The following is a 19,469-nucleotide window of genomic DNA, read 5'->3' on the forward strand; positions in this document are numbered from 1 at the left end:
AAAAAAAAAAAAAAAGAAGAAGAACGGAGCAGGCAGGCAGCCATGTGGTCCATCAAGATGAGATACCTAAGAACACAGTTTGAGTCCTTCCAATAGCTGGGTTCAGAGAGAAACAAAAATTCAGTCAGCTTCCAAGTACCTGCTTTTAGAATATCAACCCAAGGCCAAATTTTCAGTTGTGTTGTAGAATGATCAGTGCTATTCAAACTTAGCACATATCAGAATCACACAGAGGGCTTGTTCAAACACAGTCCTGGCCCCAGGTTTTGAATCGGTAGTTCGGGGGTGGGGCTGAGAATTTGCATTTCTGATGAACTCCCAGTTGATGCTGAGGCTGTTGGTTTTCGGACCTCACTCTGAGTGGCCTGCTCTGCATCCACCCTTCTGGAGTCTCTCAATAATTTCGCTTATGAGCAAAATCGCTGCATTGACCATATGTCATCCTCCAGCTGCACTGGGAGCCCAGTTTCCCTCTTCAGGGGTGAATTGCATGGGATGGAACCTCACTTCTCCAAACATACAAAGCCAACACACACAAAAATTAAGTAGCACCAGTAGTGTTTTATTTTTCGTTAGTTTACTGTTTTATATCAGCAAAATGAATATACTCATTTATGGAAAATACAAAATATTACCTGGAGCTGTATCAGCCAAAGGCAAATACAGTTACTATTTTGGTGCATTATATACATTCATATTCACACTTTTTTTTAAGCCAGAGGCTTAGGCACTGGACACTCTACAAGGAACAAAATAATGTCCCTGCTCTCGCAAAGCTGACTTTTTCAACATAAAAAAATTCATAAGGACTTCCCTGGAGGCGAGTGGTTAAGAATCCACCTGCCAATGCAGGGGACATGGGTTCGAGCCCTGGTCCAGGAAGGTCCCACATGCCGCGGAGCAACTAAGCCTGTGCGCCACAGCTACGGAGCCTGCATGCCTAGAGCCCGTGCCCTGCAACAAGAGAAGCCACTGCAATGAGAAGCCTGCCACCTCGAGGAAGAGTAGCCCCCGCTCACCTCAACCAGAGAAAAGCCCGCATGCAGCAACAGAGACCCAATACAGCCAAAAATTAATTAATTATTTTAAAATTCATAAAAAATTAAACATATGTATAATCAGGTCTAGATGAACATTAGGAGCCTCTGGAACATGAATGATTTCCATACATAGATATGTATGCAGATATTTATAGGGCATTATTGATAGTAGCCCCAAACTGGAAGCAATCCACATGGGAATCAAGTACTGAATATATAAAATGTGTTATATCCATGCAATGGAGTACTTTCCAACAGTAAAAAGGAACAAACTACTAATACATGATACAATATGAATAAACCTCACACACATACTAAATGAAAGATGCTAGACCAAAAACACCACATGTTATATGATTCCATTTAAAGGAAACTTCTAGGAAAGGCAAATCTATGGAGACAGAAAAACAGGTCAGTGGTTGCCTGGGGCTGGGAGTGGGAGTGGCTTGACTGCAACCCAGCTGAAGGGAAATTTTCTGGTGATGAAAATTGTTCTAAAATGGGATTTTAGAACATTCTAAATGTTCTAAAATGGGATAAATTTACTAAATATCATTGAACTATGTACTTACAGTAGGTAAGTTTAAAGAAATCTGTATTAGTCTGCCTCGGCTGCCATAACAAAATACCACAGACTGGGTAGCTTAAACAACAGACATTAATTTTCTCACAGTTCTGGAGGCTGGAAGTCCAAGATCAAGGTGCCGGCAGGGCTGGTTTGCCCTGCAGAGGAACGCCTTCTCTCTGTGTCCTCATGTGGCCTGGTGTCTTTTCCTCTTCTTATAAGGACGCTAGCCATATGGAATTAAGGGTGGGCCTCATTTAACCTAACTGCCTCTTTAAAGGCCCTATCTCCAAATACAGTCACATTCTGAGGTACTAGGGGTTAGAGCTTCAACATATGAATTTTAGGGGTACGCAATTCAGTCCATAGCAGTATGTAACTAATGGCTCAATAAATTGCTTTGAGAAAGGTCAAGAGAGAGAGACAGAGACAGAGACAGAGACAGACAGAGACAGAGACAGAAAGAGAGAGAGAAGGTCATACAAGGCCAAATGTGGTCTGAACTTTGAGCTTGTTACTCCTCACGTTTTACTTCCTGCCCATAAACCAACACATTCAGTCGGCAGATCGCATTGCAAATTCCTTTCTCCATGGAAAGAAATGAGTTGCTTTTATAATAGCTGTTAAAAGAACTGTGAGGAAATGCACATCCTGACTAATTGGCTATATATTTATATACGATAAAGTGTTTTCACCACATGAATGGATCCAATAGCACATTTTTATCCCACACAGTGTTAAAATTTAAAAAAAGAGAGGGAATCAGTGTTATGAAATACCACTCAAAAGAACATAGTTGGCATGGAAAGATGGATGTCTGTGGTATGTAAGTGGAAAAAGCAGGTTACAGAAGACTATGAAAAGTATGATTTCATTTTTTTTTTCAGTTTAAAACTTTTTAAATTTGTTTCAAAGTTAAACCCAAGACACACTGACTTCATAGGAAATCCACTGAGAAATGTTTTTCTAGGCTGGACACCTCTTTCCCTTTAGTCTCACCCAGCAGAGTATGCACATGTTAATTACTTTCATTTTATAATCACTGCTGTCCCACCACTATACCAAGATCACCTAAACTGTGTGTGTAGCATTCTGAATGTTCTTAGTTACACCCTAATTTCACTAACTGCAAAAGATTTTCTGGGATACCCTGTCACTTGAATTTTTTGGCTACTTTTGAAGATGAAGTCCAAAGAACTCTTAAATGATTCTCCTTTGCGGGGGGGAGGGTGGTATTTTGGTTTTAAAATAATACATCAAATTTCATGTAATATTTATATAATATGTAGTATATGTGCTTTTGTGTGTACATTAAGAAGGGTTTGAGAGGCACATACCACACTGGTAACCTTTGGAATGTGGGCTGCGAGGTCTGCAGAAAACAGTCACCATTTAGATACTCTTCTGTTTGACTGGAATTTTCCAGAGGTGCATGTTAATATTTTATAGACTTTATTTTTTAGAGCAGTTTTAGTTTCACAGCAAAACTGAGCAGAAGGTGCAGAGATTTCCCCCATACCCCTTTCCACCACACACACACACACACACACGTGCACACGCACACATGCGCACACACGTGCACTCGCTCACACACACGCGCTCATACACACACACACACACACACACACACACACACACACACACACACAGCCTCCCCCACTATTAACATCCCGTACCAGAGTGGTACATGTGTTACAATCTGTGGACCTATGTTAACACATAATTTTCACTAGTGTCCATAGTTAAATTTTTTTTTTTGGCCATGCTGTGCAGCATGCAGGATCTTAGTTCCCTGACCAGAGATCAAACCCATGTCCCCTGCAGTGGAAGCAGGGAGTTCTAACCATTGGGCCACCAGGGAATTTCCACCAGTGTCCATAGTTTACATTAGGGTTCACCCCTGGTGTTGTATATTTTATGGGTTTTGAGAAATTTATAAGGACATTTATCTATCATTATAGAATACAGAATAGTTTCAGTGCCCTAAAAATCCTCTGTACCTCACCTATTCCATATTAATCTTCACAATTTTTAAAACATTAATTCAAAGAACTAGTGTCATAACGTGAAGTCCAGAGGCCCTGGGAAGTCATGTACTGAAAAAAACATGGTAGCATTCTATGGAATCTCCTGATAATGACACTCCATGGAATCTCCCGACAGTTTCCTTGCAGTCAGCATGCTGGTGATTCACTCTTGGCCCATTTGGGGTGCAGCAAGTTTATATGTTTGGCTAAAATAGTTCTAATTTGAAATGGGATTCAGAGATTTGGCACTGGGAGTGCAGACATTTCACCTCTTCTAGAAATGGACATTGTTTGATAAGAGTTACTTGTGAGAAGGGTCTAAAGCAATATAATAAATTTCTGGTCCATATGCCATTATTATATGAGATTTTTATGGGCACCAAATGGCTTCTCATAACAAACCTTTTAATGGTCTGGCTCCGGCAGCATTTGGTGTAACAGATCCAAGTAGTACAATGGCTGATTCCCAAAGATCTGCTAGGATGGGGCATTGGTGAAGAATTACAGTTGAAAAATCTTCCCACCCTTCCTCCAACGTGCCTTCATCTATCATTCTGTCCAGGAAAGACTTCTAGGCAGAGAGCATTTTGGCTTAGGTTAGCTCCCAGATTCTCTGACTGGCAGAGGCTTTTAAGCAGTATGGTGGTGTGATGTGTCTGCAGCAGAGCTGTAAACTCAGTGTTTGACCTTCCCTTGGGGTGCTCTTCTTTCAAGGCGACGTGTTCCTCCAAACCTCATTCTGCCCATAGCCTGATAAAGGACTCTATCTGAGCCTGACAGCCAGGTACTGCCCCAGATTTTCAACCCTTCCCTCTTTTTTTGCCCCTAAGAGTCACCCATGAATTATTCCTCTAGGGCCCTGTTCTCTAAGGCCAATACACCATATCTGTTTAGTTGATTTCAGCAAACTTTCTTTAAGTGCTTGCTAGGTGCCAGACTCAGTGGGGATAATACAATGAGCTTACAGTCTAGTATAGGAGGCATACACATGAATAGATTCTTCCCATGCAGTGTGGTGAGTTCTCAAATAGAGGTTTCTAATGAATTCACCCAGCCAGCCAGCCAGCCAACCATCCAAAATGTATTGAGAATCTACCATGTTCCAGCACTGGGCTAGCTGCAGAGGAGACAGAGGTGAACAAGATACTGTCCCAGCCTTCACAGAGCTCCTAGTGTTACAGGAGAGAAAGGAAAGACATGCTACCAAATAAATTGCAGTGCATCTGGTAAATCCACTCACAAGCAAGGACAGAGTGACCATGGGTGAGGGCTGAACTAATTTGTGTTAGTGAGCTGTTAAAGGCTTCCTGGGGGCTCCCATGTCTATACTGCATTTGGAATGAATATGTAATAGTTAGACATGCAGGAGGGGATGAAAATAATATTCCAGGTATCAAAAACAGCCTGTGAAAAGGCATTAAGATAAGGGACAACATGGTGCCAGTATTCAGGGAACCGCTAGTATTTTTGCAACGCTGGAATAGAAGTAGACAAGGCTAGAGAAGTGAACAGGGACTGGATCCACGTGTGCCAGGAATGGAATGTGGCTCTATCCTATAGAAACCATGGGAGAACTTTAAGCAATGAAGAAACATAGTCAAATTTTCATTTAGGCAAATCACTTAGATGCCTGCAGGTACCATATGATTAGGCAACATACCACATGATTAGGGGACCTCCCCAAGATGACAGTTTAGTTCAAAAGGAACAGTCCCTTAAGAAATTTTTTCTTCTCTTTATAAAAGCAACCTGTAATTACTTTGGAGAATTTGGAAAGTACAAGAAACACAAATAAGGAAATTAAAATTACTCAATTCTATAAATAGACAGATCCGTTTGCAAATATGCATGTGTCAAATTGGGATCAAATACTGGAAAGGATTTTGTGTTCTCTCCCCCCCACCCTTAACATTATATTATGAGCATTATCTCATGCCAGCAAATATACTGTGAAAAATTATTGTAGTGGTGGAAATTTCACTTGTGGAGGAAGGGATATAGGAGATAAAGAGGGAGGCCTTTCAATATTTCTTAAATTATACAAAGCAGAGTACCTGGTGGTTAGTTTCATACACGTTTGTTGGATTAAATATCAGCTAAAACTACCCTGGGTCTGAATAATAGAGATTTTGCAAAAAGACATCTGTAAAGAAAGAGAGAGCTTTAAGTAAAACTCAGATATCTGTTTGATAGTGAATACTCTACATACTGATAATTATTATTCTTCATACCTGAAAGTTGTGTTGTGGTACCGAAATATGATGTTATGACATTAGTATTTTATATCATAGCCAAGGATCAGAAGAATAATCAATTATTCATCTTATGCATTAGTCATACTTTTTCATTTATCTCCTTTTTTTGCCATCAACTTTTGACTCTCTCAACAAGAGCATGGATAACAGAAAGCAAGATCACAAAGCAATATATTTTATAGCAATGTAGGCAAGGTAAATATTCCAGTTCAGACAAGAGTTGAAGAATGTTGAATCAAATGAGACTTTTCAGTTATTCACATATTTTTCAACTGTGTGTATGTGTTAGGCTATCTGATTGGCTTCTTTAAGAGAGCTCCAAAATAATAGTGACTTAAGCAAAATAGAAGTTTATTTTCTCTCTCAAGTGAAAGTCTGATGTGTCAGTTCCATAATCATCCAGATCAGGATCCTTTCTATCTTATAGTTTTGGTGTCCTCAAGAGGCAGCTTCCATCTCATGGTACAAGATGGCTGCTTGAACTCCTATCATCATATCAACATTCCAGGCAATGGGAAGGGGGAAAAGAAAAGGGGAGGGTAAGCATATTCCTTTTAAAGGCAAACTCAGGCGTTGCACATATACTGGCACTAACATCCCATTGGTCAGCACTTGATCACACAGAGCTGCAAGGGAGTCTGGAAAAATATTCTTAGTGGTTGGCTATGTGCCAGCTAAAGTTCCAATGTTGTATTTCTAAGAGAAGAAGGAGAGACTGGGATATTGGAGAATAATTGGCAATCTCTTCCCCACCATCCTATCTTCCCCCTGGAGTGTGGAAAGCAAGACTTCCACACTGTGAAATTCCTTCATGTTCCAAGACTCTGATTTTGATGTTTCCAGATGATGACTCTGAGACTCCTGAGGATATGGAAGATGAGATTCCGGTGGTGATTTGTGCAGCAGCAGGGAGGATGGGTGCGGCTATGGCTGCCATCAACAGCATCTACAGCAACACTGATGCCAACATTTTGTTCTATGTAGTGGGACTCCGGAACACTCTGTCCAGAATACGGTAATCTGTGTACTGTAGACTTTGGAGTTTTCTACTTTCTTTTAATTGTCCTTGTCTTTCTTTACATGGATTCCCTTCTTTGGTTTGATAAATGTCCTTTAAATTAATAAGGGGATGACCTGAGGTTTACCTGATGGCCTGACAAACGTGTTCCTAGCTAAGGAAATTTTAGCAAAGTCTCATTAATCCGGTAGGGCAATGCATCATTCTGCAGAAGTGAATTATCTAATGAATGAAGGAAACCCAATCCTTAAGCAGTTTATACGAGTCTTTCTTTCTAAAAGTTTCTCTTTTCTCTGCTGTCTTAACCTGAGAGACTATTAATATAATAATTTAATATGGCTCAGAATCATCACTAATTATAAGTTTTAAACTGCAGAGTGGTCTCTTTCCTATCACACACCATACTGAAACATAAATTGGAGTTGGATTTAAAAGAAATAAACAGGAACTAAAATTCTGAATGTCTTCCTAAAACGTGGGATAATTGTATCATTTTGGTATGGAGAGTGACTCCTTGAGCCCAAGGAAAAAACTGACAGATTTGACTGCTAATATTTAAAAAGTTTTAACTGGTGAAAAACACTAAGTGAAACTGATCACACAACAGATTAGGCAAGGTATTTTCAACATGTATTATAGACAATGGATTACTATCCAAAATGTATACAGAATTCTTACCAAAAAAATTCAAAAAGATGAGCTTATAGTAGAAAAATGAGCACAGAATACAGACAATTCACAGAAAAAAACACTATAAATGGTCAGCAAACACGAAAAGGCATTCCATGTTACTGATAGGGAAACGCAAATGAAAACAATGGCGTGTCATTGCACTCATCAGGATGGTAGAAACTAAATAGGACGACACCGTCCTGTGCAGGAAAATGGACATGCTTATTCCTTGTTTACACAATGTACACTTCATAAATCGGTAAAGCAATCTTGGGAGGGCAATATGGCAATATCTAATAAAATGGTATATGCATATATAGTTTGACTCACCATTCCGTTTCAACAGCTGGGAATCTGTGCTGCGGAAATTCTAGTACATATGACCAAAGTATATGTACAATAATGTTAATTTCGGCATTATGTGAAGTGGTAAAAAAATTGTGAAGTGCTTAAATGTCCGTCAGTGAAAGAATATTTAAATGAACTATGGAATATGATCCAGCTGTTAACAAAGAAAGAAGGCATAGAATATCTCCAAGACATATTACTAAGTGGAAAATACAAGTTGCAGTACACCTCATATAGGATGACCCACTTGATGAATGTCTTAATCTGTTTGAGCTGCTGTAACCGAATGCACAGACTGGATGGCTTGGCTTAAAAACAAGAGAAATTTACTTCTCAGGTTCTGGAGGCTGGGAAGCCCAAGTTCTAGGTGCCAGCAGATTCCATGTCTGGGAAGGGCTCATTTCATGCTTCATAGCAGACTGTCTTCTCGCTGTGTTCTCACATGGCAGAAGGAATAAGGGAGTTCACTGGGATGAACGTCTTTTATAAGGGGCACTAGTCCCATTCATGAGGGCTTCATCCTCATGACCTAATTGCCTCCTACAATCCACACCTCCAAATACCATCACACTGGGGATTAGGTTTCAACATACAAATCTGTGGGGACACAACATTCAATCTATAGCAATGAAATCAAAACACCCAAACTGTAAATTTGTACATGTACATATATGTATTTCTGTAAAGAAAAAGACCCAGAAAGATCCCCAGCTGTTAACAGCGACTATTTCTAAGGAGGATGGAGGAAGTGGAGAGAGCAGAGATGAAGGGAAGTTCAAGGTATTTCAAGTTCTGTGAGACTGAGAACACATAAGGGAAGAGGGTGGAGAGGAGGAGGAAGAGAAAGTGGGGAGCAAGGACAGAAGACTGAGAGGCAAAGGTAAATTCAAATCATCCTTGGAGTCAAAACAGCAGAATAAACACGATTCAGTCAAAGCAGAAGGTTCAGAAGGCTGGGCTTCCTTACAGTGCTGTTAACCCATGGCAAAGAGAGCACCATCGGGCGTCCCTGGTGGCACAGTGGTTGAGAGTCCGCCTGCCGATGCAGGGGACGCAGGTTCGTGCCCCGGTCCGCGAAGATCCCACATGCCACAGAGCGGCTGGGCCTGTGAGCCATGGCCGCTGAGCCTGCGTGTCCAGAGCCTGTGCTGCACAACGGGAGAGGCCACAACAGTGAGAAGCCCATGTACCGCAAAAAAAAATAAAAATAAAAAGGAGAGCACCGTCAACCACAGATGCTGCTTTATAAGAAAGAAGGAACTTTTTGTTCTAGTTTCCTGTGGAGATTATGTGGATCAGGGGAGATATCTGGTTATTACTATTTTGCTTCATTTCCTTTGCAGAAAGTTATGTGAATGAAAAAAAAAAGATTCAAAGCTAAACCAGATGGGAAAATCAGAAGGATTTATAGACTAGACTCTACTAAGGTTGCACATATTTTATTTTTAACTTTCTATGGAGGCAAGAGATTGAGGCAATAGGCAAATTGAGGAAAGTTTGGAGGTGTGTGCTCGAGGTTCTTTTCTGTTTTTGTCATCCCTTTAGAAAATGGATCGAACATTCTAAACTGAGAGAAATAAACTTTAAAATCGTGGAATTCAACCCTATGGTCCTCAAAGGAAAGATCAGACCAGACTCCGCGAGGCCTGAACTGCTCCAGCCTGTGAGTAGGGATCGCACATGTCGGGGATGGTTCTCGGTGAGACCTTGTTCGGTGTGAACACCAGCCACTGGGATGCCCACAGAATGTTGTAGAAGCCTAACAGTTTTAGGTGTCCACCAAACGCTGCTTATTTATAATTCAAAAGCCACCTACTGCAGAAAGGATGTAAGATGGTTTACATTAACCATAATGAAGCTATGAAAAAAGAAACGAAGCGTAAGAAGATGCAGGATGCATTTATGTGTGTAAATATGCCTGTGCGGCAGGGGAGGGCCCGAGTTATGAGGCCTAGAAAAAGTATTCCCAGCTCAGAGGCAGTTGTGTGTACCGTGCCGGGACCTTACACTTAGCTCAGAGTATCCCAGTAGCTGAGGAAAAATGGTAGCAAGATGGATTATATACTTCAGAGTATTGACATACTTTCAGGAGACACCAACTTGCTTCCTGGCATTGGGAATCTTAAGGTGTTTTACTGCAAGAGCTCTTACAAAAGGGACCCTCTTCTGCATAAAGAGTGGTGTTTTTGATGGCAGGTGTACAGAAAATGCAGCCACCTTCTACATGTGATTATTATTTAAATCCATCCTTGAAAATTAACTAAATTCGAAGCCCTCTGATGATAAGATCTTTTCCCAATTCCAGATATTTATTATCAAGAGTGCTAGCTGAGTTGGGACTTTGCATTATACAGTATTGTAGCTATTAAAACGTTAAGACCCCCATCCTCAGCCCATGCTTCTCTGGCTTTTTTCTGGTTCAGGGAGCTAAGAGGGTGAACCTGTGTGTGTGATGTGATGACGTGTGAGATGAGCTCCACATGCGCACGCACGTGTGTGTGTGTGTGCGTGCACGTATGTGTGTGCTCACGCACACATGTGTGTACGTATGTGTGCACTGTGTGTGCGCGCACGTAAGTGTGCATGTGTGTGTAAGGCTGCTTTAGTTGACAGTAGTCAAATTACTGAGTGTAGAGGAAAGCAGGCGATTTGTGGCCAGAAAGATTGACAGCCTCTGTGACTCCCGCTGCATCAGTTCACAGAGATGAAAGCGGTGACAGTCTCAGCAGTGGGGGGTTTGGATCTAGAAGAACTGCTGACCAGCGCTGGTTTCGGTCCCAGGGCCCAGGTAAACTGGGCATCAGGAAGCTCAGGTGAGACCTCTTTGCAGCCTCTGTTTTATTCTGCTCCAGACCTGGAGCTGAGCAGAGGCCATGGTCAAAGCTGACCCCCCCAGCACACCTATTAGTCACTGGGCCTTCTGTCTTTTCCCCACAATCACTGCTTTTGTTGTTTTAACAGCTGAACTTTGTTCGATTTTATCTCCCTCTGCTTATCCATCAACACGAGAAAGTCATCTATTTGGATGATGATGTAATCGTACAAGGTATGCTCACCGATGCCAAGAACACTCGGAAACAGAGCAGCTGATAAGTAGAATGACCGTCTCTCTTCATGTTTGAAATATCTAGCGGCTCAGTGATTTTGATCGCTTATTAAATTGGGGAGTATAGTGTTGTTAATCAGGGAATACTTTGAAAACGGGTTGATACTTTCTGGGACAATCCAGTTGACTTTCTGAGAGCCACTCTCTGATTGTCAAAGTCTGTAATAAGTAGCTTGTAAAAGTCTGTAATAGGTGGCCTTTCCTTTTTCTGCACGCCTAAAATGTAGGGGGATAAAACCTCACTGATAACATTCTTAGAAGCGAGCTAAGTTTTCGTGTTAAATGTCACCTTCTCTCGCGCGCACGTGCAAAATAAGACGAGCATTGGTGTGGTACGTACACAGCAACAGAAATAAAGAAATCTGACGAGTGTTGATCTGAGCTTCTTATCAAGTGGCTTTTTAAATTGATATGACCTGTTCTTATCAGGACAATTGCCAAGCCACTTGAAACCATGGATCACATACTTTTCCCCCACAGCAAAATCAGGGGTTGTTGAAGCTCGAGGCTCTATCTAGCCCTAGAATGAGTGCTATACTATTGTAACTCGTGGTGTTTGTGAATCCAGGGGACATCCAAGAGCTGTACGACACCACCTTGGCCCTGGGCCACGCGGCAGCTTTCTCAGATGACTGCGATTTGCCCTCCTCCCAGGACATACACAGACTTGTGGGGCTGCAGGTGGGCACATGTCTCGGGAATCCTCCCTTTGCCCCTTCGCCTCCTTGCACTTCAGAACGAGCGTCATCCTCACCTTGGAGAAGACTGGGGGACTGCTGGGAGGCAAACAGCCAGGGGCCCGGGCTTCCCATTCACATCCCAGCTCTGCTCCCACCGACTCCGGGGCAAGTTACTCACCCCTGCAAGTCCCGCTTTCCTTACCTGAAACATGGCAACAGTAGCATCTATTTGGTTGTGTTTTTGTGAGTTGTGATGAAATAACATGATGTCAAAATGTCCAGTAAATGCTCCAGGAACGATGGTTGTTATCTAAGTCACTCGCAACCACATTCTATGGCAGAGATGGTGTTTTCTGTAAAAGAGACTCACTGAACCTTTGATTCTGTTTTCAGAGTTTTGACCATTATTCCCCGCCCCCTCATTTCAGTAGAGGAAAATACTGATTTTGTTCCAAGGTAAAGAGCTCCATACCCTGGTAGAAATGAAGACAGTCGGACCCAGATGTAACACCGAAACCAAAAGAATGGCTTTACAATACAAGATGCTCTTACGAATCGAATGCTGTTCTTCAAAAAAAGTTCCAGGAAATAATTTTACATGTGTGACATTTAAGCTGTGACACACTTTAAGGCCTAGGCCCTGGGCCCAGAACTGCCTGTCAAAATCTTGGCTCCATCACTTAGTAGCTTTGTGACCTTGGGCAAGTTACTTACTCAGTGGTTTTCTCCCTCATTTCTTAAATAGAGGTAATAACAGTATCAATACTTCTCTGGTAGGGTTATTGGGAGAGTTAAATTAGTTAATACATGTAAAGCTATCGTATGCAACTAATGAGGTAATATGCACGAAGTTCTTAGAACAGTGCCTGCACATAGAAAAGTGCTTAAATAGTTCCATTACACCCATGTTGTCTTTGAGCATACCATGAGGTAGGTGAAATAGTGTGTCCTTCCTCATTTTACATTCACTCAAAACTAGCTATTGAGTGCTTGCTATGTGTCTCACACTGTTTTAGGTGCTGGTAACACAGCAGATAAAACTGAAATTCCGCCTTTGGGTAGCTTACATTTTAGTGGGAAGAGGCGGTCAACAAGCAAGTAAAATATTGAACAGAAGATCAGGGTGGAGGTGGGGTTGGATTTTAAGTTGGGTGGTCAGGGAAGGCTCCACTGAGATGTTGTCGCTGAGCCTACACCTGAAAGAGCTGAGGCAACTATCTTAATAGATATTTAGGGGAAAAACATTTCAGAAGAGGTAACAGCAAATGCAAAGGTCTTGAGGCAGGGGTGTGTTTGGTGTATTAAAGGAACAAGGAGGTCAGTGTGGCAGAGGGGTCAAGGGGGAGAATCATGGAAGTTGGACAGGTAATGGGGGTGGGGTAGATGGTGGAGGGCATGGCAGGAATTTTAGGGAGTCTGGGTTTTACTCTGAATGAGAGGGGAAGCCACTGGAGGGGCTTTGAGCAGATGAGTAACACTGAGACAGAGTGGGATTGAAAAGGGTGGAAGCAGGACACAGGTTGGGAGGAGCTGGCAGAAATCCAGTGAGTGGTAATTATGGTTTGGACCAGGAAGGTAGTAGAGACAGTAAGAAGTGCTTGGCTACTGGGGACTTTCCTGGTGGTCCCGTGGTTAGGACTCCATGCTCTCACTGTTGAGGGCCCAGGTTTGATCCCTTGTCGGGGAACTAAGATCCCACAAACCATGTGGTGCGGTCAAAAAGCTTGGCTTCTGAATATATTTTGGAAGATGGGACTGACAGGATTTGCTGAGATCTGGATGAAAAGTGAGTGAGGAGTCTAGGATGACCTAATGACCTTAGGTGTCTGTCTAACTGGAAGGATGGAGTGGACACTGAAGTAGGGCAGGTTGTAGGAAAGCAGGTTTGGGATAGGATTGGGGTCAGTTTTGGGGTGTAAGGAGAGCTGCCTTACTAAGCACCCACAAGGACAGATAGAGCTGGCAGATGTAGTAGACCTGGAAATCCAGAGGAGAGGTCCGGGCTGTCTACACGGAGAGATTTAGAGCCATGAGACAAGATGAGGCTGCCTAGGGAGTTGATGCTGCAGAAAGGAGCAGATGCTGGACATGAGACTAGGGGCACTCAGTTTTTAGAGGTTGGGGAACAAGAGAAAACTGGGAAGGGTCTCCAGGAAGTGGCCAATGACACAGGAGGAAGCCCAGGTGCTGCATGATGGTCTCAAGAAAGTGGTTATTTTCCAGAAGCAAAAGATTCCTTGGTCAAAAGCACACATATCCTCTTCCTTTATAGAACACGTATATGGGCTATCTGGACTACCGGAAGAAGACGATAAAAGACCTTGGCATCAGCCCCAGCACTTGCTCTTTCAATCCTGGTGTGATTGTTGCCAACATGACGGAATGGAAGCACCAGCGTATCACCAAACAATTGGAGAAATGGATGCAAAAAAATGTAGAGTATGTGTGGCCATTTTTTCCACGCTTGGGAGTAAAATTATTCCATTAATTTTCTATGCATAGCTCAGGGGTTAGAAATATTTCAGACATCTGAGGTCAGATTTTCTTACAGAGGCACTGTTGAGAAAAAAGGGAGCAGTGGATGAAAAATCCGTCCTCAAACGATATGTCATAGTAGGTGAGATCCTGTGCAATCCCTTATTATACAAACATTTTCTAATAAATTGTTTAGTAATGTGATTTTTAAATCTTCTCCCAGAATTCTAGTGAACCTTTTTGACTGCAAATCATTTATCTTAGTCGAGTTTCTCCTTCTTACATAGATTTATTTTTAAGAATTATTTTATAAAGTCAACTTTTTAAAAAATAACACTTAACACGGGCTTCCCTGGTGGCGCAGTGGTTGAGAGTCCGCCTGCCGATGCAGGGGACACGAGTTCGTGCCCTGGTCTGGGAAGATCCCGCATACCGCGGAGCGGCTGGGCCCGTGAGCCATGGCCGCTGAGCCTGCACGTCCGGAGCCTGTGCTCCGCTACGGGAGAGGCCACAACAGTGAGAGGCCCGTGTACTGCAAAAAATAAAAATAAAAAAATATCACTTAACAACATTTAATGACATGGCCTTAAAATTTATAATCCATGCATTGACAATTCCAAAAACTAATTTAGAAATTCACAATACCAATTGGAAATTTTAACATACTTCTCTCAGTAAATGATAAAGACTAAAAATTAGAAAGCTTATAGAAGAGTTGAACAAGACAGTTTACAAGCTTCATCTTTATACATATTGATAAGACATTTTAAATATCAAAGAATTCATATAAACTACCTTTTTATTGTAAATTAATTAAATGTAATATCATTAGCATAAGAAATATGATGGGGAAAACATTATAGGCCATGTTTGATCATAGACAGAAGATAGTATTCCAGAAGAGCAGGTTCAGGAAGATATTTCAACATTTTAAGGAAGGGAGAGAACAGGTATTATACCTGTTTGGGTTAGGGGGTAAGCCTACAACCAGTCAAAGGCCCTGTGAGTCTGATTCCTGGAGACATCAGAGCAATTGATCCTTGTACTGATCCCACTGTACTGAGTTTAGGAACATACCTGGACTAAACTCATGTTGGCCTGTAGGGGTTGAGGGAGATGCCTGAATGTACTGTATTGAATTGCTCTCGGTAATAATATATTATATAACAACAAGTTTGATGATCTCAGGCATATATTCCAACTAGCCTATGCTCAGACTTCCTCTGGCCTGATAAGATTGAGAATGCTGGGTTTCCTGAACAGTGATATTACCCTCATTCACTTAGAGATTATAATCCATAACTGCAGGATCTTAGGGTGTGGAAATTTGCCCTTCCATCTGTCCTGGAAAATGTGCTGTGTATCCTGACATCACTAACTTCCTTAAGGATCCTTTAGAAAAACGAATCCAGCTTGATTTCCTAAAGCAATGTCTGTGTTTGGTCTTTCGTCCGTTTAAGCCCCCAATGAAATTTATTAAGTCCTGTTTGTAAAGTCAACTTTTTAAAGATTGAATTTTTTGTATCAACTTTAGAATTTTTTAAAAATTTATTTTTGGCTGCGTTGGGTCTTAGTTGCTGCGCGCGGGCCTTTTCTCTAGTTGTGTTGAGTGGGGGCTGCTCTTCGTTGCGGTGCACGGGCTTCTCATTGCAGTGGCTTTTCTTGTCGCGGAGCACGGGCTCTAGGTGCGTGGGCTTCAGTAGTTGTGGCACGTGGGCTCAGTAGTTGTGGCTCGCGGGCTCTAGAGTGCAGGCTCAGTAGTTGTGGTGCACAGGCTTAGTTGCTCCGCGGCACGTGGAATCTTCTGGGAACAGGGCTCGAACCCATGTCCCCTGCATTGGCAGGCGGATTCTTAACCACTGTGCCACCAGGGAAGTCCTAGATCAACTTTAAAATATGCATGATACGTTGACTGACTTAAAGCTAAGAAAAGTAAAGTAAAATAAAGATTGAATTTTTAAATCATTTTTCATCATTGAAGTTTTAAGAGAACATAAAAATAACGCAACCACTATTATCATGGCATTGTATATCTTGTCCATCTTTTTTATCTGGATATTTTTAATATTATCATAACCTTGAACTTGTGAGTAAAGTCATTCTAAATAATGTAGGATCAGAATTTGGGATCTTCGAAGTTTGCCATAAAAAGGCCTGAGAAGTAAAATGGCAAAATATTAACACTCTGTGAATCAAGGTAAAGTATATGGGAGTTCATGGTATTCGTCTTACAATTTTGTGTAGGTTTAACAATTTTCAGAATAAAAAGTTGGAGAAAAATGAAAGACCATAGTTATATAGTGAGGGACTGTCTTACACCTTTTAAAATGATTAGATTCTGCTTCATCTGAGTCTGTGGGACTCCAGGACAAATGTTGCTTTTTTATTCTGTTTCTTAGGGAAAATCTCTACAGCAGCTCCCTGGGAGGAGGGGTGGCCACCTCCCCAATGCTGATTGTGTTTCACGGGAAATACTCCACCATCAACCCCCTGTGGCACATAAGGCACCTGGGTAAGTATTTCAGAAGAACACCAATGTGCATTTTATAGACCCAATGAGCACCAAGGCGAGGAGCGTGTGCTATTGCACCAGCTTCCTCAATTCAGATCCTCCAGGTGACCTTGGAGGTAACCTTGGACATGTTACTTAAGCCTTAGATTCTGCAAATGCAGGTGATAAAAATGACCTGAGAGATGTGTTTCTAGGAATTCAGGAAAAGCAATTAGACTCATGCTTAGCATATAGTATGTGCTTGCTAAACATGAACTATTGTTACGATGGAACTTTCACTGTCAGAACTTTTTCACATGCCTTTATTGCCCTCTTGCAGTAGCCCGTAGTGGACAAAACCAAATGAATTACCGTAATAGTTTATGATGAATTTAGATAGCCGGCAATTTCTCTTTTAAAAAGAAGTTGTTTAATGACTGCACTACGTGAGTCCCTCAAGTCTTTTATTCACTCTTCACTACAGGAGTACAGGCTCTGGGGTATGGACTGGAATCCCAACTCTGCTATTTTCTATGACCTTGGGCAAGTTACTCAAGCTCTCTGTGCCATAGTTTCTTCACTTGTGAAAGGAAGCTAATAGAACCTTATGTTTTTACAAGGAACAAATCACCTAATACGTGTAAAACTGCTTAGAACAGAGCCTGGCACAGAAGACATTCACATTCATTCAAACATATGGCCACAACCCATTAGCCAAAACCACTGGGCCAGATCTGTTTAGAAATACAGAAAGGTTTTGAGTTTGTAAAAGGTAATGTTGTGCACATACTTACATTATGCAGTACCGTGACAGGGTTATAGATTTTGCTGCCAAAGAAGTTATTAAAAATCTTTTTGTTTCCAGACATTTGGGGATTGATTATTTTAGAACTGGAGACAGTGGATTGTGGACTTATATTTACCAGGTGCCCATACGCTGCCAAGCCCTGGGCTAGGCTCCAGGGATAGACGTGAACATTCCTTCTCTCAGAACGATCCTGCAAGGTGATATGTCCCCTACTCTCCCTTGAAAAAGGAAAGACAGACAAAACTGTGGAAGTTGGGTTACTGTCTCCTCTGAATGATGCTGTGTAGGTTTGTTTCTGCCTCACCAGAATCTCCCGAGTTTTCTGAGCATCCGTATGCATAGAAGGGTGACACGGGGACATTAAGGACACTAATATTCTGTCTGATTCGCTTTATAATAATGTTGGGTTCACTGTTAGGTCAAACATCAACATTTCCATGTGATGAGTGTGTAGAAAATCTCATCAAAGTAGAATATCTATTAAAATGTTGTGTAGGAACAGCTATGCGGAGCTTAGATCGATAGGGTTAGAGCATTTTATGATCTTGGAACAGAGACTCAGAATTACATTTTATGAACCATCTAACTTATTGACAAGTAGGAAGGAGCAGAATCTTCCCAAGGGAGAGAAGTCATTTTTCCTTGTAGAACAGAGCCTACGTCTCTGCTGAACGTTTTGGAATCAGGGATGGTCTGCAAAGTAAAGCTACACAGAAATCATTTGAAAAATGATTCCGTTTTAGAGTTTGTTGAAAGCAGAAAGCAGTGTAACACGAATGGGTATTAAGTTTGGGTCTAAACAGGTAGGCTTAAGATTTTTAAAATTTATGAAATTTATTTAGCTAAAAGCAAAACTGCAAGCGCCTACAGAGTCCTTCAGTCGTGGGGCTGAGAGACAATGTCCTACTTCCTGGAGACTTCCCACGTGAAGGCTTTGCTCCCCAGATGAGCATTTCCTTGTATAGATTCTTTGGAAGTTGATAATTATTCCAATTATGCTACTATAGCCCAAACACCTAGCTCCTCTTCTGCAACTCCCTGCACAGCCATGTTTATGAATAATGAAAGAAAGGTTTGGAGGGGGGTGTTTCCCTCTTACATCATACGTTAAACGAGAATAATAATGTTCTAGCTATTCATCCTCTCCTGACTCAATGGACTTTCAGTTGTTTTTTTGAAAACACCACATTCTCTTTCCTAGAAAGAAAATGCAACATGATAGGGATATTTAAAAAATTTATGTTCACAAGATCTTAATGTACTTCTGGAAGAGATATTCTAAAAATATGCTGAGCAATAACAATATCAAGGTGAATGCATAGTCTCTAAGCGGTTACTCATGAGGAGAGTAATATCCAAATGGCGGCAGCTGCTCGTTAAAAAGCAGATCTCATTCTCAGTCACATTTTATAGGGTAAACACAAGACTGTTTAAAAGAAAATGCTGCCATATTAAGGACGGAAAATGCAGAGAAACAAGAACTATAAACTCTGGGTGGGAGGGAAATTAATACAAAGTCTTTGGGGGACAATTTGACAATCTCTTATCAAAATTTATAAGGCACAGACCCTTCAATCTAGCAGTTCCATATACAAGATTTTATCCTACAGATATTATCTGTACAAGATATGCATAGAAGACTGTTCATTGTAGCATTGTTTATGCTTGTGAAGGGACAGAAACAGCCTAAATGTCCTTAATAAGAAACTCACTCAACAGTCATATATCCATTCTGTGCAGCCATTAAAAATGATTCAGTGAATTCACATGTGCTGCTGTGCACATGTGTTTTCCAAGACAGTAATTTTAAAAGGTAGGGTACAAAATACACACACACACACACACACACACACACACACACACACTCACTGGTATACAGGTAGAACATTACTGGAAGAATTTCACGAGAAACTCTTTAACAGTGGTTATTTTGGAAAATTAGGGTAGGTGGTAAATTCTTCATTGCATACCCATTGATGTGTCT

General features: G+C 41.4%; 1 protein-coding gene across 15 annotated transcripts in view; it reads left to right on the plus strand.

Annotated features, from left to right (window-relative positions):
* Window positions 1-19,469, plus strand: part of GLT8D2 (glycosyltransferase 8 domain containing 2) — a 63,228-nt gene that overhangs the window by 37,639 nt on the left and 6,120 nt on the right. For 13 of the 15 annotated variants that reach the window (XM_060307012.1, XM_060307013.1, XM_060307015.2 and 10 more), the window contains 6 exons: window positions 6,731-6,902; window positions 9,471-9,588; window positions 10,887-10,971; window positions 11,600-11,712; window positions 13,984-14,150; window positions 16,586-16,698. In XM_060307012.1, coding sequence (XP_060162995.1) covers window positions 6,731-6,902; window positions 9,471-9,588; window positions 10,887-10,971; window positions 11,600-11,712; window positions 13,984-14,150; window positions 16,586-16,698 — 768 coding nt within the window. Of the gene's footprint in view, window positions 1-6,730; window positions 6,903-9,470; window positions 9,589-10,886; window positions 10,972-11,599; window positions 11,713-13,983; window positions 14,151-16,585; window positions 16,699-17,161; window positions 17,522-17,542; window positions 19,278-19,469 lie in introns of those variants that run through there. The other 2 variants (XM_070046513.1, XM_070046514.1) reach the window with 2 other exon arrangements.

This window comes from Globicephala melas, chromosome 10, assembly GCF_963455315.2.
Source record: "Globicephala melas chromosome 10, mGloMel1.2, whole genome shotgun sequence".
Classification (NCBI taxonomy): domain Eukaryota; kingdom Metazoa; phylum Chordata; class Mammalia; order Artiodactyla; family Delphinidae; genus Globicephala; species Globicephala melas.